This window comes from Typopeltis vanoorti, chromosome 16 (genome assembly GCF_054136105.1).
Source record: "Typopeltis vanoorti isolate ZY-2024b chromosome 16, IOZ_Tvanoo_1.0, whole genome shotgun sequence".
Lineage (NCBI taxonomy): Eukaryota > Metazoa > Arthropoda > Arachnida > Uropygi > Thelyphonidae > Typopeltis > Typopeltis vanoorti.
In genome coordinates, this window is record NC_143564.1 from 114,351,663 (window position 1) to 114,375,636 (window position 23,974).

The 23,974-nt window shown below is 35.1% G+C and overlaps 1 protein-coding gene across 3 annotated transcripts in view; it reads left to right on the forward strand.

The window, feature by feature from the left end:
- The first annotated feature begins 3,146 nt into the window (after positions 1 to 3,146).
- Sik3 (Salt-inducible kinase 3) overlaps positions 3,147 to 23,974 on the forward strand; it is a 328,804-nt gene continuing 307,976 nt past the window's right edge. For 2 of the 3 annotated variants that reach the window (XM_090406154.1, XM_090406155.1), the window contains exon 1: positions 16,434 to 16,931. In XM_090406154.1, coding sequence (XP_090262280.1) covers positions 16,785 to 16,931 — 147 coding nt within the window. In that variant the 5' untranslated portion in view covers positions 16,434 to 16,784. Of the gene's footprint in view, positions 3,233 to 16,433; positions 16,932 to 23,974 lie in introns of those variants that run through there. The other variant, XM_090406156.1, reaches the window with a different exon arrangement.

Genomic DNA, 23,974 nt, shown 5'->3' on the forward strand with positions numbered 1-23,974 from the left:
AAAATCCGCTGCAAACATAAAGGGCTGTAAACCCTTAGCACATTAGAACAGTGAATGTGAATAGGGTTAGATAATCCAGGAATCCTGCCCCTGAGAATAAGTGTGCTTTTTCTCGGAATTTTTTCAAGTCACTTCATGCGTCTAATTAACAGGACAGAGGCCTCATACCAGCTGATGCAAATCATTCTCCCTAAAGATATACATCCATGTCAGAGCGGGATTCGGACCTTTTTTCAACGAACAGCCTGTTAGTTGAAAAGCGAACTAACCATGACCAACCAATCCTGCAATGGTTGCAATACAGGTACTGATCATGACTAATATGACAATATAATGATACGATCTCGATTGATTAGTCAACAACTATAAACAGTGGTTCCTGGAGTTAGTCATCGCTCGTCAATGGTATTATTCCTCTCTCTCTCTCTCCTTCCTTAATGTAAGTGTTTAATTAAAGAACTCTGGGAAAAGGGGGAAAAGTTATATAATTTATTTTAAAAATTTTGTATTTTAGAATGAAGTACTGTATTGCATTTTTACTTCTTTAATTTGACTACTTTAGAACTGCTGCTCTAAACCCTACTCCATTTCCAGAACTGTAAATAATTAAAGTCAATTGAATTGCAATTGTTGCCCTTGATACCTTTCTGTGTTTCGCGGTCGTTAAACTCACTCGGTTGGAAAAATTAGAGTACATATATATTTTTGCATATGTGTGTGTGTGTGTGTGTGTGTGTGTGTGTGTGTGTGTGTGTGTGTGTGTGTGTGTGTGTGTGTGTGTGTGTGTGTGTGTGTGTGTGTGTGTGTGTGTGTGTGTGTGTGTGTGTTCTACTCCTTTCTTAAATTTGATGGAACTTAAACCTCAGGTTTAATGTTCCATCGAATTGACACTACGCAGATTGTGTTTATTCAGTGTTGCTTTATTCTAAAAAAAGGTTTTGGCGCTGTAGCTGATCCATTGCGCATAAATTTGTCAAATATCAGAAATAATGTTATGAATCGTCAGTAGCTTACGGTGCACGCATCTCCTTTATTCTAGTGGTAAGACATGATCTCTTTGATGTAATTCAGAACTATTTTTATGGCCTTTTAGTTCTTCCCAATATTGCTAATACATAGTTATTTAATTCGGTTGTTAAATCACACAGGCAATTAGTTAGTGCAATGTGTATATTAATGCAAACCAGAGAAACAAACCATATACTGTATATAGCATGGCACTAACTTTGGATACAAATCTCAAGAGAAAATACCCTTAATTTTCTCATATAACAACTAATCTTATTAAATGACTGAATATCGACCACATTGAATTTAGCAACTATGCTAAATTTATGTTGTCCAAATAATTGTTCGGTACTTCTTTGATTTTTTAATACAGGGTGTCCAAAAATTCACGCAAGAAGTAATTTTGATAGAAAACACAGGTTTTTAATTAAAAATTGTAATTTCTTATTGATTCATAAAGTATACAGTATAGGGTTATGCATGGAATAGCATATCGGGTAAATGGCCTCCACGGCTTTGCTGGCACATACGCACTCTTTTGTCGAAATTTTCCATGACCGTTTTGCATAAATGTGGCTGAATTTCGTTGATACAGCACTCAATTTCCTCCTTCAAGGCGTGGGTGGTCGTCGGCTTTTTGGCATAAACCTTTGACTTCAAAAAACCCCAAAGAAAAAAGTCCAACGGCGTTAAGTCACATGATCTGGGCGGCCAATTCTGATCACCAAAACGGGAAATTACACGACCAGGAAATGACTCATGCAGTAATTAAATTGTTTCTCGGGCTGTATGGCATGTGGCACCGTCTTGTTGAAACCACATGTCGTCCACATCCATATCTTGCAATTTAGGCACAAAAAATGGATTATTATGTCCCGATAGCAAGCACCATTAACTGTTATTGCCTTACCAGCCGCATTTTCGAAGAAGAATGGACCGATGATGCCTCCAGCCCAAAATCCGCACCAAACAGTGACACGTTGTGGATGCATTTGTTTCTCAACAATCACTCGTGGATTTTCTGAACCCCAAATGCGACAATTCTGTCGATTAACGAAGCCATCAAGATGAAAATGAGCCTCATCACTGAAGATGATTTTGTTCGAAAAATAAGCATTCACTTGTTGTTGTTCCATAATCCATTCAACAAACTCTCTTCGCTGTGTGTGTGGTCAGTAGACTTCAGTTCTTGAGTCAATTGAACTTTGTAAGCATAAAGATGCAAATCTTTCCTGAGAATACGCTGTAGAGAGCTTCTCGAAATGCCCAATTCAAGACCACGGTGCCGAATTGATGTTCCTGGACTCTCAGCGACACTCTCACGAACTGCTTCGATGTTTTCTGTTGAACGACTTGTTGAAGGACGGCCAGAGTGTATAAGATCACTAATTGATTCAGTTTTCTTGAATTTTTTAATTAATCTTTTCACAGTTGATGAAGTTAAATCACTATTCCGACCATATTCTGTACGAAAATTGCGAACTGTAGCTGCGAAACCTTCATTATTTTTAAAATATTGCTCAACAATGAAAATGCGTTGTTCTTTCGTGTAGCGCTCCATTTTTAATAACCCTGAACTGTCAGCTCTCACGCTGTCTTTTTTTTCTCGTTGGCAACACTTTACCGCACAAATGGCGCTAAATTTAAATCTTGCGTGAATTTTGGGACACCCTTTTCTTATCTTGCAATACCTTCTTCATTAAAGGAATATTTCCTTCGATATAATCGCTGTTCCCCTTTTTTGTGTGTACCATTGAATCCTATGCGCTGAAGTTGTGATTCTTAGTACATTTTTAGTACCGTGGCGGCTTCAGCATAAATAATTCCGAAACTTTGATTTAGAGACTAAATGCAATGTTTTTTTTTATTTTCAAGATAGAAGGCTTCAATGATTCTTGTGAGACCAATAGTCACAACAGCGGCAAATGAAAATCATCTGCCACCTGAAGACATTCACAGATTTCCCGTTCCACAGTAGGAATTCCATCCACATCCTGCTGGTCGGAGAGTATAGAGACTGCAATATATCTTGACTGTTGTGCAAAGATCTGGACACCTGGGTTCCTTGGATATGTAAAAGAGGTAGAAAGGATCCAGAGGCAAGTGACCAGGGTGGCAAGATGGATGCTTCTTATGAGGAGAGATTAAAGATTTATAGATTACAGAAATTGGCTGATAGGAGGAAAAGGAGAGGGAATATGATAGACATATAAGTTACTTAAAGGTAGGTTGACCATACGTACCGTTTTGGACGGACAATACGTTTTTTTTCATAATTCCAGGCTGTCCCATCATTTTAATAAAAATATCAAATTTGTCCCGTTTTTAATAAAAAACTATAAATACACTTTAATATTGGTCAATCATAAATTATTATTCATAACTATAATCGTATATCAATATCGTGGATACCAGTAATTTGTATAACCATGGAGTCGCATTGTTCGATACTAAATATCGATAACTGCAGTGATTTATTCAGAGAAAATAAAAAAAAAATACATGTTGGCAACACTTGCGCGTTTCAGACGAGGGGTCTGTTCTGCTGTAGCGTTAGTTTTTGTTTTGCCCGGATGCTAACTGGTGGGTTTCTTATCGGTGGTTTAAATTTCATATTTTTTAAAGCTTTAAGTCTTTCCTTGCGATGTCAAATAGACAAAACTGCAGTTTTAATGACGATCTCCAGAAAGGATTCAAATTTATTAAACTGGACAAGCTGTGTAGTGATGGAACAAAAGTGATATGCCAATATTATAATATCCATTTTCCCGTTGCTCATGGAGGCAGAAGAGACATCAACCAACATTTAGGTAGCCAGAAACATAAGGATGCTGCAAAGACTCTGGCTTCAATTAAAAACATCAGCTCAAAAAACTACTGAAAATTTTAGTAGATTCAGAAGAAATTAATGAGGTTAAGTTTTTTGAGGTAGTTGAAAATTTCTATGAAACCAGTTTATAATACGTCAACAAGCGGAAGTGCAGTTTAGGAAACACTGAGAAGTTCAAGTGGGTGCTACTAAGGAAGACACCTGAATGGAAAAAAATACAGGATTGCCTGAACGAGGAACTCATCACACGCGCAGAAACAGAAGAAACTTGTGTATTCGATCAGTGGACCCTCATAAAATCTATAATTGTGAGGCAGTTGGATACATGGAATAATAATAAAAAAACATTCCTGTATCTGATAGATGGATACAGATTTTTTCTGAAATGAGCGAAAAGCGCCTAGACTTTCAAGGCTTTTGTAATATTGTAGAGTTTATTCTTTCTTCCAAGAAATACAGCACCTATTGAGAGAATATTTTCTGTTATGAACAGAATATGGTCAAAGGAGAAAGCTAGATTAAGTGTTGAAACAATGAGGGCTATGTTAGTTGTGAGACACAGTTGTCATGGAGTGTAAAAAGTTTTATGATAAGGTGTTGAAATACAGAAATTTGCTGCGTAAGATCACTTCATCAAAGAAATATTTATGGTACGATCGTGGTGAAATACAGTCCCCCTCTACGTCTACCTAAATTTTTGTATGGGTTCTGTCACTGAAGAATAATGGTAAGCTCAATATGTTTATGTAATAAAACTTTTTTTATCATCTTACTTTTTCATGAATACAGAATATTACATAACCCCGACCCGTTTTTTCCATCCCAATATCCGGTTTTTGTCTCAAGGAAATATAGTCAGTCTACTTAAAGGTTGTTATAGAATAGATACAGGTAAAAAAAAAAATTATTACGTGATTAGTATGGGATTTTTCTGGAATTTATATTCCTGGATGGCTAGATTTTTTTTCTTGGAGGGTGTGAATGAGTGGAGGTTGCCAGAGTCAATTGTAAGTGCTGTGTCGGTGAATGAGTACAAAGCAAAGTATGACAAGTATTGTGCAAATGAAGGTTAGTATTTGAAATGTTAGTGGGCCTCCACGATGAGTCTACAGACTCCATGGAGATGTCAATAATAATAAAAAAATAATAATTATGTTATTCACCTTGCCTCAAAGGTTTTCAGCCTATGAAATCGAAGCCTTTCCTAGTTAGAGCTTCTCTTATCAGATAATTAATCTGGTCGCTCTGTAATAAAATAAATCTCTATTCTGCTTTGTTCTTAGCATCTTTTCGTTAGATGAGTAGCCATTTTGATTGGAAACATCACTCCTTTGTTCTTGGGAAATTAAAGGCATCATGGATGCAGTTGTAGTGAAAAGTTAAAAAAGTGTAGGAACCACTTGTATAGTATTATCGTTTTCTACTTATTAATTGCATCAGGTGAAAGAATTGACATATTTATGATTTATAGCCGAGTAGATCGTACAGTTTTTCATATAATGCATTTTATTTTTAGAAGAAAATAGCTGCATTTTATTATTTTAGTTTGTGACATAAGTTAATATGGGACGAATATCATAATGTAAGAGCTCCACAGAAGCATACAGTAAATTCACTTTAATGCAAATTGATGTTGCTTCATCTCTTTGCTTGTCCAAATCTTAACTCACAAAATAAATAATAAATAAATAAATTATAATTTGATTACTGGAAAGACACTACCCATCTCAATGAATATTTTTGCAGTGAGCTGCCACTACTATATTTTGCACCTCTTTTCTGAGATTATTGCATGGACGGCGTGGGTGCGGAGAATAAATGACTTGCCACAATAAAAGAATTGGTGGTAGTTTGTTATTAGAGGAACAGTTTGGATTTAGGAACGGTTCCATCAATGATGTTTTTACATTAAAACAAATCATAGAAAAAATGCCGTCTACCATCTACAGCGGAAATTTGATTTATAGACTCACCTGGCATTTATAGATTATGTAAAAAGCTTTGACTCAGTTAACAGACAAAATTATGGAGTATACAGTAATAGAAGATCAAGGCTATCCAAAACGGTTAACTGCAATTAAGAACTTATATAACAATAAAACCTCAATCATAAATATTAATGAAAACATAGCATCCGAAATAGAAACTAATCAGGGAGACCAACAGGGAGGATCTAGCTTTTCTCTCACTTTATATATATATATATATATACTAGGGAGCTCCTCCCCCCCCCTGGCGCCTACGGCCCCAACCCCCCGAGTTCTGGGCTGGTAAGCCGGGAAGCTGGTAAGACAAAAAACTTTCAAATTTCGGCTTATCTTTATATATATATATATATATATATATATATAGAGAGAGAGAGAGAGAGAGAGAGAGAGAGAGTAGATATATATATCCAGGAATAAGCATCAATCAGCATATACGAGGGTGTGCTGAAAAGTTGTGATAATTACCATGAAGGAATTGAGATAAAACCATGTAACTTATACGTTATTCTACATATCATCCACAAATTGTTATACACTTGTTACAACGCTGCTGCATCATTTGTAGTCCTCTAAGAAAAGTGCCTTTCCCTTGTTGCACAAACCAGTCCTCAGCTGCAGATATGACTGCTTCATCTATGGAAAATTTTGTTCCTTTCTAATGTTTCTTTAAATGTGGAAATAGGAAAAAGTCAGATGGGGCTAGGCCTGGCGAATAGGGTGGATGGTGAGGCAGATATTGAAAGCCCAAGTTGTGTATTGTCTGTTGGGTTTCAAGAGCAATGTGAGCAGGTGTGTCGTCCTGTAAAAGCAACACACCTCTGCTCAGTTTTTCCTCAGCGTTTTTCCTTCAGTACCTCCTTTAATTCCTTCACAGCTGTTGAATAAAGTATTGTAATCTGTTAGTAGTGTAATACACTACTAACAGATTACGCCATCCATATCCCAAAAAACAATCATAAGAATCTTCCCTGCTGACTTTTGGGTTCGAAACTTCTTTGGCCGTGAAAGAGCTTTGCGTCTCCACTCCATTGACTATTGTTTGGTCTCTGGATCATAGTGATGAAGCAATGCCCCCAACTCGTTTCCTGGATATCTCTAGAATCTTTGCAATGTTTTGGCGGGTATTCATCTATCATCAAGGATCGTGGTGTCACATCTGTTGGAATCGTCATCATGGTTTCAGATGACGCCACGATTTGAAATCTGACGCCAGACTTTAGATCGTGGCGTCGCATCTGAAAACATCGATGCAGTGCATCGATGTTTTCAGATGTGATCGCTGTGGAAGATCTTCCTGACCTGAGAGTAGCTGTTGTCTCAGGATGCTCAATTTTAAACTTGACTACCCACCTGACAATTATTGGATATGCTGGGGCGCAATCCCCCAAAGTCTCAGACAAAGTTTGGTGAATCTCATTTGTGGACTTTTCGAGCAGCACGAAAAACTTGATGACGGCCCTCACCTCTGTGTCTTCGAATTTCTTCAAACCTCTGGCATGTCGTCTTATATATCCTAAAAGAAAAAGAACAAATTATTATAATTTGATGAAACATGGGGGTTAACGGGTTTTGAGATATGTTCTTTCTTTTGGTTATCATTTGGTTATCATTTTCAGTTGCTTTATCATTTTTGTTCTAGGCGTTTATCAGAACTTGATACCTGATATCTCCTTATGACAGATACACTGTTTGGAAAGAAGTTAACGGACACCATAGTGTGAAGAAGAAACAGCCACGACTCCGACCTTAATAAGATGTAGGACGTCGTTACGCTGCAATGACTGTAGTAATCGTACGGCACATACTTTCCACAAGCGTATGATAGCGATCAGTGGGAATTTTGAACTATTCTTTCTGTAGGCATGTAACGGGATCCTGTTGTGGGGTGGACATCCCTTGACCTCATCCAACGCTCCAGTTCATCCCACAGATGTTCAATGGGATTGAGGTCAGAGTTCTATGGAGGCCAGTGAAGTGTGATGCCGTAAGAGTAAATAATGCTTTTTGCAGATGACATCAAGTAATCATACAAACATCAGCAGAAGATAACCCTAAAAGATCCCATTACAGCAACTAGTGAATAAAATTTACTATTTACATTAAAGAAAACTGAAACTAAAATAGTAAAAAATAGCAAAACGTGTTCTAGGTTTATGTACCCATATGAAATGAAATAGTAATTGAAAGCCAAACTCTAGAGCAAGTCATACATTTTCAACATTTAAGATGTGATATAACATTTGATGTAAATAAAGATGTAGATAATAAATTGCATACCGTTTTCAATCAGTTTGTAGTACTATAAGACGAACAACAAAAGGCAAAGCAAGAAAGGAAGCATTTAAAATTTGATAAGTCATGATTCGCAAAATTAGATAGAAAAAAAAAAGATATGAAAATGGAAATCAAACAGCTGAAATGAAATTCCAGAATGGATGAAATACGAAATAATAAATTAAAGAATGAATGAAATACGAAATAATAAATTAAAGAATGAATGAAATACGAAATAATAAATTAAAGAATGAATTACAAATAAGTGCAATAAATGATAAAATAAAATAACACCAAAATCATGCAAAGAATATGTACATTGAATGAAAGAGCGAAGAGTAGTAAAGGACGCAATTAAATATATACCTGAAAGCGACGAGAGATACATGAAAATCCAGGAACAGAATGCAAGTATAGTTAGATGTCAACGAGCTTATAGAATCTATCTGGGATGTTCAGTAATTGGCTTGACTAATTCTCCCCCATTTTCTAAGCAAGACAAAATTTCTGGATACTTCGGATAGTAAACTATTTATGCGCTAATATTACATACACTTCTGAAAATTATCCACACGCAGATAGATCTGCGTTTTGATAATTTTCTGCTGACACATTGCAAACACGCTCTTCGGCCTAGGATGCATGTTCAAATTTCAGCAGATGTTTGTATGTCTTTACGTGGTAGGTAATTTTATTGCTATTTGCGGGCCCCTCATCCTGCTTACTGGAGACCTGAAGTAGATTAAAAAAAAGCGTCATTTAGTCTCTAAAGACTTTCTGGATTATTTACTCTTGGCTCACACAATGCTGATATAGGTCTGCAATCGTTCGTGGACTGTTATAAAGAAGTAAGTATATATATATATATATATATATATATATATATATATATAGTAACATGTGTTACTAATATTCTTATTCAGAGTACGTAACCTCAACTATGAATTTCGGAAATGGCGGTGTAATGGTATGGTTCTGTTTTAGCCTCGGGCCTCTGTTTCTGGTGCCATGAAAAAAGACTGAACTCGAAGCGGTATCTGAAAATTCTGGGCAATGCGATGCTTCATACTTTGTGGCCTTTCTACGGAACTAATTATTATCTTTATCAACAATACAATGCACCGTGTCATAAGGCTGCTGCTGTAACTGCATGGTTTGGGGACATGAACGTCACTGCACTGGACTGGCCTTTACAAGGCCCTGAGCTTAACCATATTGAATATCTGTGGGATGAACTGGAGTGTCAGTTGAGATGAAGGGACCTCTCCCCACAATAGTTCAAGACCTCATTACATGCCTAGAGGAAGAGTAGGCATGTATACGCTTGTGTGGCGCCTTGGCTGTTTGTTCCTCACAGTATAGTGTCCGTTTACTACTTTCTAAGCAGTGTATATAACTTATATTCACACAGTTATATTACATGATTATTTACTCGCACACTGTAACTGTTTGAATATAAATTCTCATTAAATTAATAAAAATTATGATTTAATTTCTATAAATGCTGAATTTTTATTTAAGCAACTGTTAAGTTCCCACGGGGGGGGGTGATCAACAAGTGTGCATATATATATATATCGTCCGATGTGAGATGTTATATATACTTTAAATGTTGAAATAATAATCACAGCAAATATTTTATGTGGTCTGAGTCGTTGGAAGCGTGCATCATCATTCATCCTCTCAAATAACTTTCATCATAGACGGAAATAAATTATATGAATTTCGATGAGCCACCTCTGCCCATTACGATTTCTTTTGCGATGCAAACAGAACAGCAGGCACTTTTTTAATCGTCTAGAATGCTAGAAACAATTAAAGCTTTTTTCAAATGAAAGTTAGACGATTTCCTATAGAAGCAACGGGTTTTATCTTTGCAAGTTTTATCTCCCAAAATAGACCAATCATTCCACTGCAGAGATAGCCACAAAACGGACAAACCGTTTTGTGGCTATGTCTGTAAACTATGTAAAGTTCAGAAACAATAATCAATGTCCCCAATTATAAAGTTGGTGATTTTAATTATCATTTCGTAATAATAAAGAACCATGAACATCTTGCAAGGGCAATTTAAGTGTCTAGTATGCATAAGCACTCATTTTCAGTGAATCTGTTTTTTTTTTTTTTTTTAACAACAGGTATAATAATTATACAACATATCATTTAATAAAATTTATGTTGGTATTATTATATTTAATAATAATTAAAATGGAAATTATAATAATTTAAATTATTGTGGGTTTAAAAGAATATAAATCATGAGCTTAAAATCAGAAAATATTACTAAGCTATTTAAAATGATACACAATTTAAAAAGAAACACATATTTATAGCTGTTTATAATTTGATACCTTAGGAGTCAATTACGTCAATAAGTTATTCGTTAAATGTGAAACTCCGAGAAAAACAATAAAAGTGCGCCGTTCAACGATGAAAGAGCGTAAGAGGATAAAAATAACTATTTTTACAGCTCTGTGAAATGTTCATTTTGTAATTCTGTCTACAGCTTTATCATAGACAAAGCAGGCCTAATGTAACACTCATGCAAACATCAGTATCTGTTTCATACAAGTTCAAGCCTATGTAGCACGAAGTCACATTACGTCGACAGAGTTGTATACAAAATGATTGAATGAACATTTCGCCTTAATAATAATAATAATAATTGAAGTGGCTTGAAAAAGTTTTCCACTCTTTCAAGCCTCCAGAGTGGTCTCACATTAAGTAATGAAATTTATCTCCCACCTAAAGACAATACAGATATTCATGTGGGGATTCAAACTCATGACGTTTTGGCTGGTGAGCTAATATACTATCTCTCTCGACAAACCAAGCTGGCAATGTGCATTTCTGCAGTATGTCACACCATTGTTTCTTAAACTGTTCTCCAGAACCTTAAAGTTCCACGAAAACCTGTAAGGGCTCCCGAGAGCATTCAGACATTTATTACTTTAATTACTACAGTCGTGCTAACCAGTTATTATAGCGATGAAGGCATCAGTAGTATTGCTGTAATTATTTATTAAACTTACTTACCAATATCAGTAAACATTTCTTTTTAAAACAACAGAATATGTAGGATTTCTCAGTCTTAAAAAGAAAGGCAATGTTTCTAATCCTGTCATTCAGTTGTATGTACTCATCTGTATTCTATAGTCTTTTTTTTTTTTTAAGTTGAGGAATTTTAGTCCGTCTAGCAAACGCATTTTGCTCTGTTAATGAACTTTATTTGTGTGTTCATAGGCTAGTTTGATTGCTTTACAGAGGGAGGAAAGAAGGAAACGACAATGTGTTAGTTCAGAGCTAATGCTCTGAACTAACTCATTGTAATGCTCGTGTTTTTTCCTACAGGACTCAAAAATGTCACTAATTCCGTGATTAATTATGGACATAAAAAACACTCACGTTTCACAGTTCGTAAATATGATTTTAAACTATAGAAGAACAAAACGTAATTGAAGCTTCTGAGCTAATCACCTGATTCTGCTCTTTCTTAGAGAATAATATTTCCTAATGTTTGCTAAATTTATCTGAAGAAAGTGCCACACGTAAGCTAATTGTAATCTTATTCTTGAACGTCCAAGTGACTAAGGGGCCTAAAACTCTGCTTTGGTGTGGGCTGTTTCAAATCTCGACTATGAATGTCGTCTAATCTCTGTTATGACACCATAATTTTTAACTATTGTTATTACGTGTTATCTGTAATAATCGTGGGAAGGCAATCCATTGTCTCCGTTAATCCTCCATATACGCAACGGTACCATCCACTGCGCAGTAGTATTTTTTGTCTGAAAAATGCGTATGTTCTCTTTCCCGATTTGCCTATATGCGGAAAAAAAAAAAAAAACTGGAGTTTCCGAATACAAAATCCTGATACTTCCCTATAATAGATATACTGCTTGGAAAGAAGTCTACGGACACCATAGCGTGAGTAACAAACAGCCATGACGCCCATCATGCAGGACGTCTTTTCGCTGCAATGACTGCAGCAATCCTGCGGGGCATACTTTCCACAAGTGTATGATAGCGAACAACGGGAATTTTAGGCCATTCTTTCTGTAGGCATGTAACGAGGTCCTGAACTGTTGTGGAGTGGACATCCCTTGACCTCACCCAACGCTCCAGTTCATCCCATAGATGTTCAACAGGATTGAGATCAGAGTCCTGAGGCCAGTCAAATGGAGTGACGTTCATGTCCACAAACCACGCAGTTACAGCAGTAGCCTTATGACGGTGCATTGTCTTCCTGAGAGAGACAACGGTCATTTCCCAAAAAATACCACAAAGTAGGAAGCATTGTCCAGATATTTTCAGATACCTCTCGGAGATCGGTGTTCGTAGCACCACAAACAGAGGTCCGAGGCCAAAACAAGACTATACCATCACACCGTCACCTCCGAATTTCATACTTGGGATTACGCACTATGGTAAGAGACGAACATCGGGCATCCACCACATGCCTATGGGAGTGTCCTTTGACTTCTTTCTAAGCAGTATACACTGCTTAGAAAGAAGTCAACGAACACTATCATAGGCAAGGTGCATCATGCCATGTAATGAGTCCCATGTTTGTAGTCGGTATAAATTGGAGGAATATGATACTCCCAAATCAGTGCAACTGCATCCGGTTGAAATGGCTGAGAGAAGGGAACTGACGGAGTTTGAAAGAGGAGTTGGAATAGGATGCCATGTTGCAGGCCAATCTTCGGCAAATTGTTGACAAATTGGGCCATTCCAGGTCAATCATCAGTGCCACTGAAGACGATGCTGCATGTTGGTTCGGGTAATGTGGGGCTTACATATTGCGGCCTTACCATGGAAATCCATGTTGACAGCATCGGTTTTGAATGTTTTTTTTGCAGATTCGTGTTCCAGTCGATACCCGGAACTTCGCATTCAACATGTTGCGGTTTTTACATATTATCCTTCGTAGCCCCCTATGGTCACGTTCGGCAAGTGTGGTGGGTCGTCCAGTGCGAGTAGCATTTACTTGCAGTTGACTCCCTGCTTTTCCATCTCAGTCTGGCACTGATTGTTGACCTAGGATGGCCAAATTTTTCAACAGTTTGCCGAAGATAACCCTGGAACATGACATCATATTCCAACTCCTCTTTCAAACTCCATCAGTTCCCTTCTCGCAGCCATTTCACCCGGACGCAGTTGCACTGACTTGGGAGTATCATATTCCTCCAATTTATACCGGCTACAAACGTGGGACTCGTTGCATGGCATGATGCACCTTGCATATGGGACTGTTCGTTGACTTCTTTCTAAGCAGTGTATACTGTACATTTAACTGTTACCTCGATGTCTAAGTTGATATTTTAATGAAATGCTGAAATATTTTTAAAAGTCATATGCCATGTGACACAGCTTGATCTGCAAGGAAAGATTCCTAAGCTTATACATACGGTTCGCTCACGAAAAAAATAAAATAAAATAAAATAAAATAAAAAATAAAAAATCCGATATAACGAATATTGTTTTAGCAATAGTACAAGATTCCCATATTCGGTACCAAAGTACTATAGCTTGACCAGCCAACCTCTCGTATATGGGCCCAACATAAAAAAAAAAAAAAAAAAATTCACAAACAAATGAGCTTCCTATCTAATTGGCGCTACGCTAGTGCATTTGCGATATCAGTCCTTTGGTTGGAAAGGGCTGGGTTCGAAATCCATCTAGTACTTGAGAAATCTTATAAAAGCTTTTCAGTAGATTGTGATAATAGGTGATGTAAGGCTGCGAGGCTAATATAAATTATTTACTAAAATTAACAGCCGAAAGGCTTCAGTTCGGCGATGAAAAATTATATAAGTAAAGTGGATATTAAATCCAGCTTTATTTCAATTTCTCTGAGGAGAACCAACCAGTTCGAAACCGTTGTCAGGCCAGTGAAACGTTATCAAAATGGACTAATAAAAGGCGAACATATAGACGCTTGGGCGGCGCCTATGTCTGTTAGTCGGCATTCACGAATTGCGCTAAGGCAACTCGTGAATGCCGGGGTGTGTATTCCCATAAGCTCTCTGGTCAACTACTTTACGAAACTTTCATAGTTTCTACATTCGGCTTTAGAATAATGCTGGGTTTAAGATCCACTTTACTTATATAATATAAATTAGCCTCGTAGCCTTAGTTGCTTTGGCAGTTCCAGCATCTCACTCCTGCTACTCGCTAAAGCCAAAGAGGCAGCGTTCAATTTTAGTTTCTTAATGAAACCGAATATCATTTTTTAAAAAGAGAGTTCTGCAAAATGAAGTAGACAAAAAGAAAATGTAATTAGTTTCAAGTGTATTCATGATGATAACTGACTGTAGACTGGTATCAGTTATCATCAAAAATACTCTGATGGCAGAACTAAGTGCTATTCTTGTATAAAGGTTGAAATGATACGGTTCTAGTGATTCAGAAACTTAAATTCTCTAGGTTATTCTCTGTCTTCCTTGATAGGCTTCATTCTCTAAATATCGCCTCACAAGAAAGTCGAAGCATCTTGACATGAATGGAAACAGTATAATAAAATTCAAAGAGGGAAGACGTTTTCTAATTATTTTGTGATTAAGGAGCGTGTACCAAAAAGAAGTATATCATAAATTGAAAGTAATTGCCTAAATAAAACCATTTTTAGATTAGAAAAAAAACAAAAAACAAAAAACAACATCATGTTAAAAACATTCAAAATTTCTCAATGCATAGAAAATTCATTTATTGTTATACATTATTTATCTGAAAAATTTAAGTAAAATAGTACATATTTTTTGTTGTTTGTGCTATGAGCATCTAGGAACTGGTGACATCAAAATGTATTTTAAAGACTGCGACGTTAATGGGGGGGGGGGAGCATAGTGCATCGGGTCGACCCTCGGGTAACATTTTTTCCGTGATTTTCTTAACATTGGAATTTTTTTTATTTCAAAATATTAATTTTGTGAAAATATCATTCAAAGTTGTATATTATTCTGCTACAAAATATATTCAGAATTTTTTAAAATGAATTTAGAAGTTGTTAACGAAGAGTGAGGTAAGATGGTGTGATTTTTTTTTTTTTTTGGCCTGCCCTGTTTTGTTTAGCATTACACCACTGCTTAATGATGATCCTTAACATATTTTTAAAATCTTAAAAATCAGTTAAAGTTTTTTAAGGCGGAATTGTATCAGAATCTGGTTTATTGATTTTTCTGTATGATTTCTAAACATGGTTGTGTATGTAATTCTTAAAGTTTTTTGTGACTCGAAATGGATAGGAGGGATGGTCAGAAATTTCGGAAGAAAGTGTGTTGTAATTTAATTGAAAAAGCCCTTATTTTCAATTATTCTAGGAATAATTTCTGTCAGAAGTTCTGATTTTTTTTTCTTCCCCATCTTCTTTTTTTTCCTGAGTCTACATTTTAAGCTAGTAATGCAACTTTCCGTAGCACTATGTCCTATAGGTTTTTTTTCGCACTACTGTATTATTTTATGAAATACTTTCGAGGAGTGATGGAATTTACTTAAACTGGAACAACTTGCATTCTGTTTGATGTGACCCTTAAAAAAAAAAAAAATTGAGTTGGCTTAGCATTTGAAAGTGCAGAACTCCTGATTACGTTGGTTCACCTCTCTCTCTCTCTCCAGTAGGAAGTACGGCATAAGTAGAATAACCTTGATCTCCTCCTCCTCCTTCAGAAACAATAATCGTCTATTATCATCCCTGTTCGGAAATTTAAAGTCCTATATCAATTTCAGCATTATACCTTATTAACATAAGAATAGATATCTTATGCATAGCATCGGAATGTTAATATTGTGCATTTTGGTGGTTTGTAATGTATTTGTTATTGCCAAAGAGGCTGAGGCTTGTTTTGAATATATCCGTCTGTTTAACTTCCTGGATCATACTGAGAAGCAAGACCGCCCGGTGATCACCTACCATCCGTTCGACCTTGTTACGCTGGGCCGAGGCTATAAACTGTGGGCATTAACTCGTGCATTATTTGTGAGCTGATATTCGCATGCTGTTTAGCCGCCGCTCAATGTGCCAAGGCTTCGGCATTGAAGTTCTAGGTACCGCTTCAACCATCGCGGGCTTGACGTAAGTTGTGACGTAACCGACGTCATACTTGGCAAAAGAACGCCTTGAGATCATTGGGAGAACCGCACGGTGACGACTGGAAGAGCGGGTTGTCTCATTTAATGTTGTCTTTAGCTAGTCTTAGTTTCCAGGTTCCTACAATAAACGAGAAGGTTGAGGACTTGTAATGTGCTTTGTAACTCTGCAGATTGGTTATATATGGTCATATGACTACTGTTTCATTTCGATGGGCAAATTATATGCTTTGTGTCAATGAGTCAGCAGTTACCAAGGGTTTTTAAAGTATGACAACAGGCTGTTGACATACGACGCCTCGATATAGACTAGTGAAACAACTATCCTTTTGCTGTAAACTATGCTAGCTAACTAACAACCTGCTACGATCCATTACATTGTAACTACTCGTTCTCTAAAGAAATTATCTGATGGAAAGGAAGGAGATTCTACAAGTAAACCAAGCGACAAGGTGTATATCTATATGTTAAGTGCATATTTCGTCTTGTGGTTTCGTGATATCTGTTCTCTGCTTGTTGAAATCAATCACTCGCTTGCTATGACTTGATTGGGTACGAGGCTATTGGAATGCGCATGTGCAAGGTGAAGGCCAAATATGGCGGCGGACGTAAGGAAGGCAAGTGCTACACTAGGATCGACAGCAGGATTAGTACGAGTTGGATTTTACCAGCTGGAGAAAACCATTGGAAAAGGGAATTTTGCTGTCGTGAAATTAGCTACTCACATAATAACGAAGACAAAGGTAAGTAAAAAACTGACTAATTTGTTATTTGCGTGGCCACGTGCACCGAGAAAGTCACAATGTTATTCGTTCGCATTTCTTAAAAACTTATTGGCTTTTCAAGAGAAGAGCATGGTTTGCATCTGTTTTTCTTTTTTAATATTAAAAGAAGTTGTACTTAATAATTGAAATGTAGTATAAATGTCTACATTGATTTTGTGGCTTTTTATGACATTGTTAATTGATGTATGAAGTGTATTAGTGCTTGCCGTGATCTCTTTTAAAAGATTAAAACTCATGACCCATTTAATATAAATATTTGTTTAAAGATTGTACGTTACATATCATATATATAGTTTTTCATGATGCCATAGAAAATATTATAATGCATTCACCCAGTTGCAGTACAGAACAGAATTCTCCAATTACTGACAAAATTCTTTTAAAATTTAAAAAAAAAAATAGTTTGTTAGTAAATTCTATGGAATAAGTATCGATGCAGCAAATAAACGTGTACAAAGGAAAAACTGGACATTTGACAAGACCCGTACATATATTCTTACGTATAACTAACAAAAGCAAGCAAAGAGTTTAATCAGGGTTATACTGAGTCATTTTTTGAAACTACTTTTTTTAAATGACATTATTCATTTAAAAATAATATGATTCATCTGTGTGTGCGTAATATATTTAATATCTTAGATATTGTCCATCTAAGAAATCGATTACTGCACAATGGATTAATGTTTAATCAGAAAAAGTAATCATGAAGTGACCTTTTTAATTTATATGTAAGCTTTGCATGTGTTAGCGGACTAGATGAATGATTCAAGAATGAAATATTTTCACGACACGGAATATATGCAATTTCTGTATTTTCCTTACCACAAAAATTTTTACGCCTCAATCTTTTTCTGATATATGTAGACCATTGCCCCGCACCCTGTACAGCAAAAATGTGGCAGTGTGCATTTCGGTTGTAATTCTGTATGAAACCAAAATAATCATTCATTAATATGATGGATTTCGTATATACGCAAGTACTCGTACACTTTCATTTGCTATTAATAATGGCTAGCATTTATAAGAACTTCTTAATTGAAGATGAGTTAGCCTCTCTCTCTCTATATGGGGGGTGAGACATCTCCCCTCTTTAAAAGCAAGCAAACCAGCCAGAGCGCACAAACAGTAGACTACACAGATATTCACCGTCCTTTTCGTAACATAATTTGGTTTATATATATATATATATATATATATATATATATTAAAACCAAGTTGCTTTGTTTTAAAAGAGCACTGAACTTAAAATAAGGGGATATTAGGCAAGATAACGTAACGTACAGTTAGTGTACGTTAATAATAGTGTATTAGGTAATAGTGTATTTTTTTAATGAAAATTGCTTCCGTGCACTGCCACCGAGATTAATTCATATTATTTAATGTTGCCATGGAATCATTTCTGTCATTCTAAAGAAGTGCAAGTCAGTACATTTTTTAAATCAACCATATATGCAGTTTTGTATAACATAATGTTAGGGATATGTGGCGAATCCAACATTATTTCTGCGTACATTTTTTGAATGATGTCACTAGACCATTTTTATCTTCCAAAGGAATTTTTTTTTTCTGAATAAAAATAAATTTTCTTTTAAAACAACACATCAAAATTACAATTATAATAGAGAGGCTTAATAATTGCATTTACACAATATGTGTATATTGTTAGCACTAATAATTTTTGATTTTTGCCTCATTGCATTACTAATACTTGAAACATTAGGCAGCTGTATATCTATAAAAAAAGTATGATCAATTACATAGAAATTATTAAAAACTTCCTTGATTATAAAATTACAATGAAGTATTGATGCTTTGCATAGTAGTCTTGTAAATTAAATGATAACACATTGTTTACCATTACTTGAGGTAGATAAGCATGTATAAAATTTCTGATCCTTTCTTGTGAGCCACTTGAATCACAAGTTTACCAGCTCTGAATATGTTCACTAACTTTCTTTGGTTATTGTGAGAGCGTGGGTTGAGATATTGATCAAAATAAGATTAAATACACAAAACCTATGAAATTACTATTTTAATTTTTGAAGTTAATATATATATATATATATATATATATATATATATATATTTATTTATTTCAATTAGTTTCTGAGAATTTAACAGTTCCAATACTTAAACTTTGTTTGTTAGATAGTGATAATGAAATGTCTGCTTTGGATGAGTTGGTATAGCTCCCATAAATAAATGCATCCCAGTAGTTAGCCTTTCTACTTAAAATATAAGTAAATAATGAAGTAAGGTAATGCCATCAAGAAACTTCAGATAATCATCCTCAAATTACTTTAGTAATCGGTCTTTAAATTTAGCTACTTGCTTATCAGCTAGATAAAGAAACTATTGATTAAATACTATTTTTAATACACAAGGAATTTAATATATTGGATAAAGATTGATCAGTAGATTTTGTTACATTTCAATGACATATTTTAATTACCAAAAAGTAACCCATGAAATGTTTTCTGAATAGTTTTGGCAATTATGACATTAGTAGAAACAATTAAATACTACAAAACTCCTAAAACACCAACATGCTAGAATGTTGGTGTTTTAGAAAGCATTGTCACTCATCTGATCTGTTTTCAAATCCCTTTAAAGAGGAATAGCAAACTTGTTAAAAAATGACACAGTGAGACTGAAATTTTACCATTTCATTGGCATGTGACAAGATAGTGCTTCTATCAAACGTTACTTTGTTGTGTTTCTTCATTCAGTGCATGAAGATTTTTTTACTTGAAAATATTTTCTTAAATGTTTACATTCTTTTTACTTTGTTTTCATTTAAGGGGAGACTGAAATACAGCTACCCTAAACCACTTAAACTTTAGGTTTAAGGTAGGACTGATAGATGTTTCTGGTAGGCATTGACAAAACTAAATTTATCACAGAATAGGTTAAAAAAGTCTAGTTGCCTTTCTTTAGTAAATGGAAGGATTATATTTGAATACTGAAGAAATTTACACTTGAATTCTTTTTAAATTATTAATAGAGCACTTATATTCCATTAGCAGTCTTAAAATTCAGTAATGCTGCATGAGGGTGTGTGGACTGAAGAAGTTGGTTGATAGGAGAAAAAGAGAGGATATGATAGAAACATTTAAGTTGCTTAAAGGGTTTTATAGGATTGATGCAGGGGAAATGTTTCAACACTTAGCTAAAGGGGCTAGAACAAGGGGTCATCCCTGGAAGTTCAATAAAGGTGTGGTTTTTTGCTTGGAGAGTTGTGAGTGCTTTGTCTGTTAATGGGTTCAAGGAGAGGTATGATACATTTTGTGGATAGTTTGGGTCTCCCATGAAGAGTCTCCGGACACCAAGGAGTCTCCTGTGCAATAACTTACTCATAAGTAATAACTTTTAATAACTTACTTTTAAGCATGTATAAGCCAAACATGCTTATACAGCTATTTTATTTAAAGTTGAAGGTGTACTGTATATGTTTTTTTTTCAAGATATATAACTATTAGAAAAGAACATGCAATAAACTATGCAAATATTAGCTACTGGAAAATTCAGTTTTCAGATAACTGTATGTCCTGAGATTTAAACTAAATCTCAGGACATACAGATTTTTAAATGAAAGAAAGAGAAAAGAAGCCCTTCATTTTTAATAGTATCAAAATATTTAAATATATCACTTTATGTAATGTTATAGGAAAATAATGAGCAGCTAAGCAGAATGTTAAATTTGCTATACTGAATATTGTGATTATGACTCAATATTAAGTAATTGTATTATTATTTCATTTTATTATAGTTTAAATATTAAACATTTTATAAAAGAATTGTATTTCTTTTATCATCCTCCTACACCAGAGGTCACAAAACTCACCAGTGATGTGAGTACATGCATGTGGTGAAGAATTTAGTGTGATGATTCATATAAATATTAAAATGCTTGAAGATATAGTATCTACAGGTCTTAAAATTCATTAATACTTGAAAATTAAAATTCACATGAAGTTTTGCTCTAACACAGTAGTTGTTTCCATAATTTTTGAAGAAGTATTATTATGATGGCCTTTATCATGCTTACCATTTTTCAAAATACATGTATGATGATTGTTAAACCTACATATGCGTCTTGTTATGATATATTAGTGTATTTTCATTATGATTTGATGCTGAAATATGTTATCTCATTAATAGCATATTGTTTCATTTTCAGAAAATATTACTTTTATGGAACCTTATAATCAGACCGTGATTTCACATTCATTTGTAGCCTAATTATACATATTCTCCCCCCTTGATTGTTCAGGTTATCAATTTTCATGCTAAATAATTATATTACCTCATATGCCCAAGAAAATGATGTATAAATGAAATCACTTGATATGTACTAGACAGAAAATTCACTAGTCAAATAGTAGGTAGATAATTTATTCCTTTTCCCCCCACCAGATCTTGCTTTTTATGTATGTAGGGAAAGAAGTATATGTAGCTCGCTTCTTCCCACCATTATTATAATATATGAGAACTTTGGTTTGTCTGTTCTGTGGGGATGATGAAAACCAAAGTTCTCAGGAAGTGTGTGTGTGTGTGGGGGGGAACCCTTCCACCTCGGTTTGGACAGTGTAATGTACCTCAGTTTTAAAAGGCCTTATAAAGATTCCTCTTAAAGTCCAACTGGAATTGAACCCAATCTTGTCGATACCAACTTTGCTATGGAAATCTCAGTTGTAATCCATATATAGTGTCAGTACACTATATCGGGTGGTGGTATTACCATTCTGAGACTTAAAAGTCAGCATATGATATTTTCTAGTTACTGGATGAAATAACAGTGCATTATATTTGACAAGAGATTATATCTTTTGTTTTAATCCTTTACCCAGTGTAAGCAAATAGTTTGCATATGAACTGTCCTAATGAACAGTCTCCTTGTATAGAAAGGTTGTTGACTTTGCATCATTTGCCTTAGTATTCCATAATGCAGATACACGTATGGGGAGGGTCACTGTCCAGATCAGTTTCAAATTTTATTGAGTTCTCATCAGTGGGGGGGGGGTCTGACTTCTAAATTGATTTAACTTTGGTATTCAACAATTATGTGGTGTAAATAGGATGGTGCAGTATATGACATGTATTGAATTATAAATCAACAGTTAGAATTGAAGGATGTAAGAGTGAAAGTTTCATGTAAAACCAACTGTAAGATGGATTGGATGATATTCTCAATGTTATTCATTATCTGTATGATTACATTATGAAGAAAAGTGACATTATATGGGATATAAAATTGGAATTAACTTTATTGTTAACTCCAATTTTGGAGTTAACAATAAAGGTTGTTTACTTTATGTTCTTATAATCTTACATTAGAACATTTAAGTTAAATGATAGTAACTAAAATTAAATGAGGTTTAGATCAATTTTAGCTTAAAAATCTTAGGTAGGTAGATAGGTTGGACATAAAGCAGTTAATCAAGACCATAGATTTTTGAATCCTGAGGGGTATTTGAGAAGTAAAAATATGGTATCTGCATCAGACCTGCATTAAAATGAAACTATGGGAAAGAACAAGTTTGTCATTTAAGAACATGTGAACAAAAATAGTCTGTTTTGTCACTTTAAACAAAATGAGAGAAAAGGTTAGCAGAATGGATTATTTAAATCCCACCTATCAAATGTTGTGAACTGTCATACGTTAGTCTTAATATTGTGGGTGGACTATGGGTTAGCTAATCTACACTACTCCAAAGACCAAACATGGATCTTCATGCCTCCAATAAAGCAGGCTTCTGAGTCCTATACCAGATAATGGTTGTTAGGATTTATTGCTAAGACTGGTGTATTATGTCTGTAAATAGAGTGTGTTCTTCTGGCTAGTTTGCTTGCTTTGGGGAGATAGAAAACTAAGTTTCTGGAAGAAAAACTCTGCCACAGTATGACACACTGGTCAGTGAAATTCATCTACTACATAAAGGCATTCATGCTTGTGGTGGTGTGATTTGATCCCTACAGTTTGTTGTTAGAACATGGAGTGTAATGTTATCTGCCCACTTTGCCATCCAGGAACTGGTGTTATACAAAACTGATTTAGTTTTTTTTTTTTTTATATATATGTTGGATATCGAAGTAATTACAATAACAGAGATTCCATACAACAGATTGTTGAGGCTCTGAGATACCAAGGCTAGTGTATTTATGTCTGTCAATAGAAAATCTACAGTCCATGAATAATGTTAAAGAAAGACCAGAAGTACATAGTAATATGAACTACTTTCATGAAATATAACAAAAAAACAATTGGTAATAGTTCTGAACTGTATATTAACATTTATAAGGCAAGTTTTTTTGACATTCCTAATAATATTTCCTCTTTTCAGTTGCACTTCTGCATTGATGCTTAGAAAGATCATATTTCAGTTCTTTTAGTCAGCCTTGCCAATTTGGTGGCCCAGTGAGTCAACACTCTCCAACTCAGAGGCTGTGAGTTTGAAGTGCTGAATCCTGTTGTGACATGGAAGTTACTAAACTTATGTATACTAATATATGTACCATATATTTCCAATTTCATGGGTGAGAAGAAACAATGCATTGGGAAGTAACCATTATAAACCCTGCCCAGAGGGAAATTGTGTAAGTGGTATGTAGTGGCCACTATTCAAGGCTACACTTTGACTGGAATCTGGGCACTACCTGTGTTGGAGTCCTGTGCATATTCCTTACCCAAGATGCATGCCCTTGCTCTAAATTTCTTGAATCAACTCTTACGTGAAAGAATTCAACAAATAAAAATAATAATAAAAATATACACCCCTCCCACAAAAAAAAAAAAAAAAAAAAAAAATCCACTAAAAGCACTTCTGCATTTATACAACATTTGAGACATCAGTATTGGTGGAGTATATTATTAATGATATACTCCACCATTTACATAATAATAAATTTAGTTTAATCCTTTATCCAAGTGTGAGCAAACAAAGTTTGCGCCTGAAAGTATCTTCAGATCTGGGGTAAAGTGGTACAACACCGGGCAACTC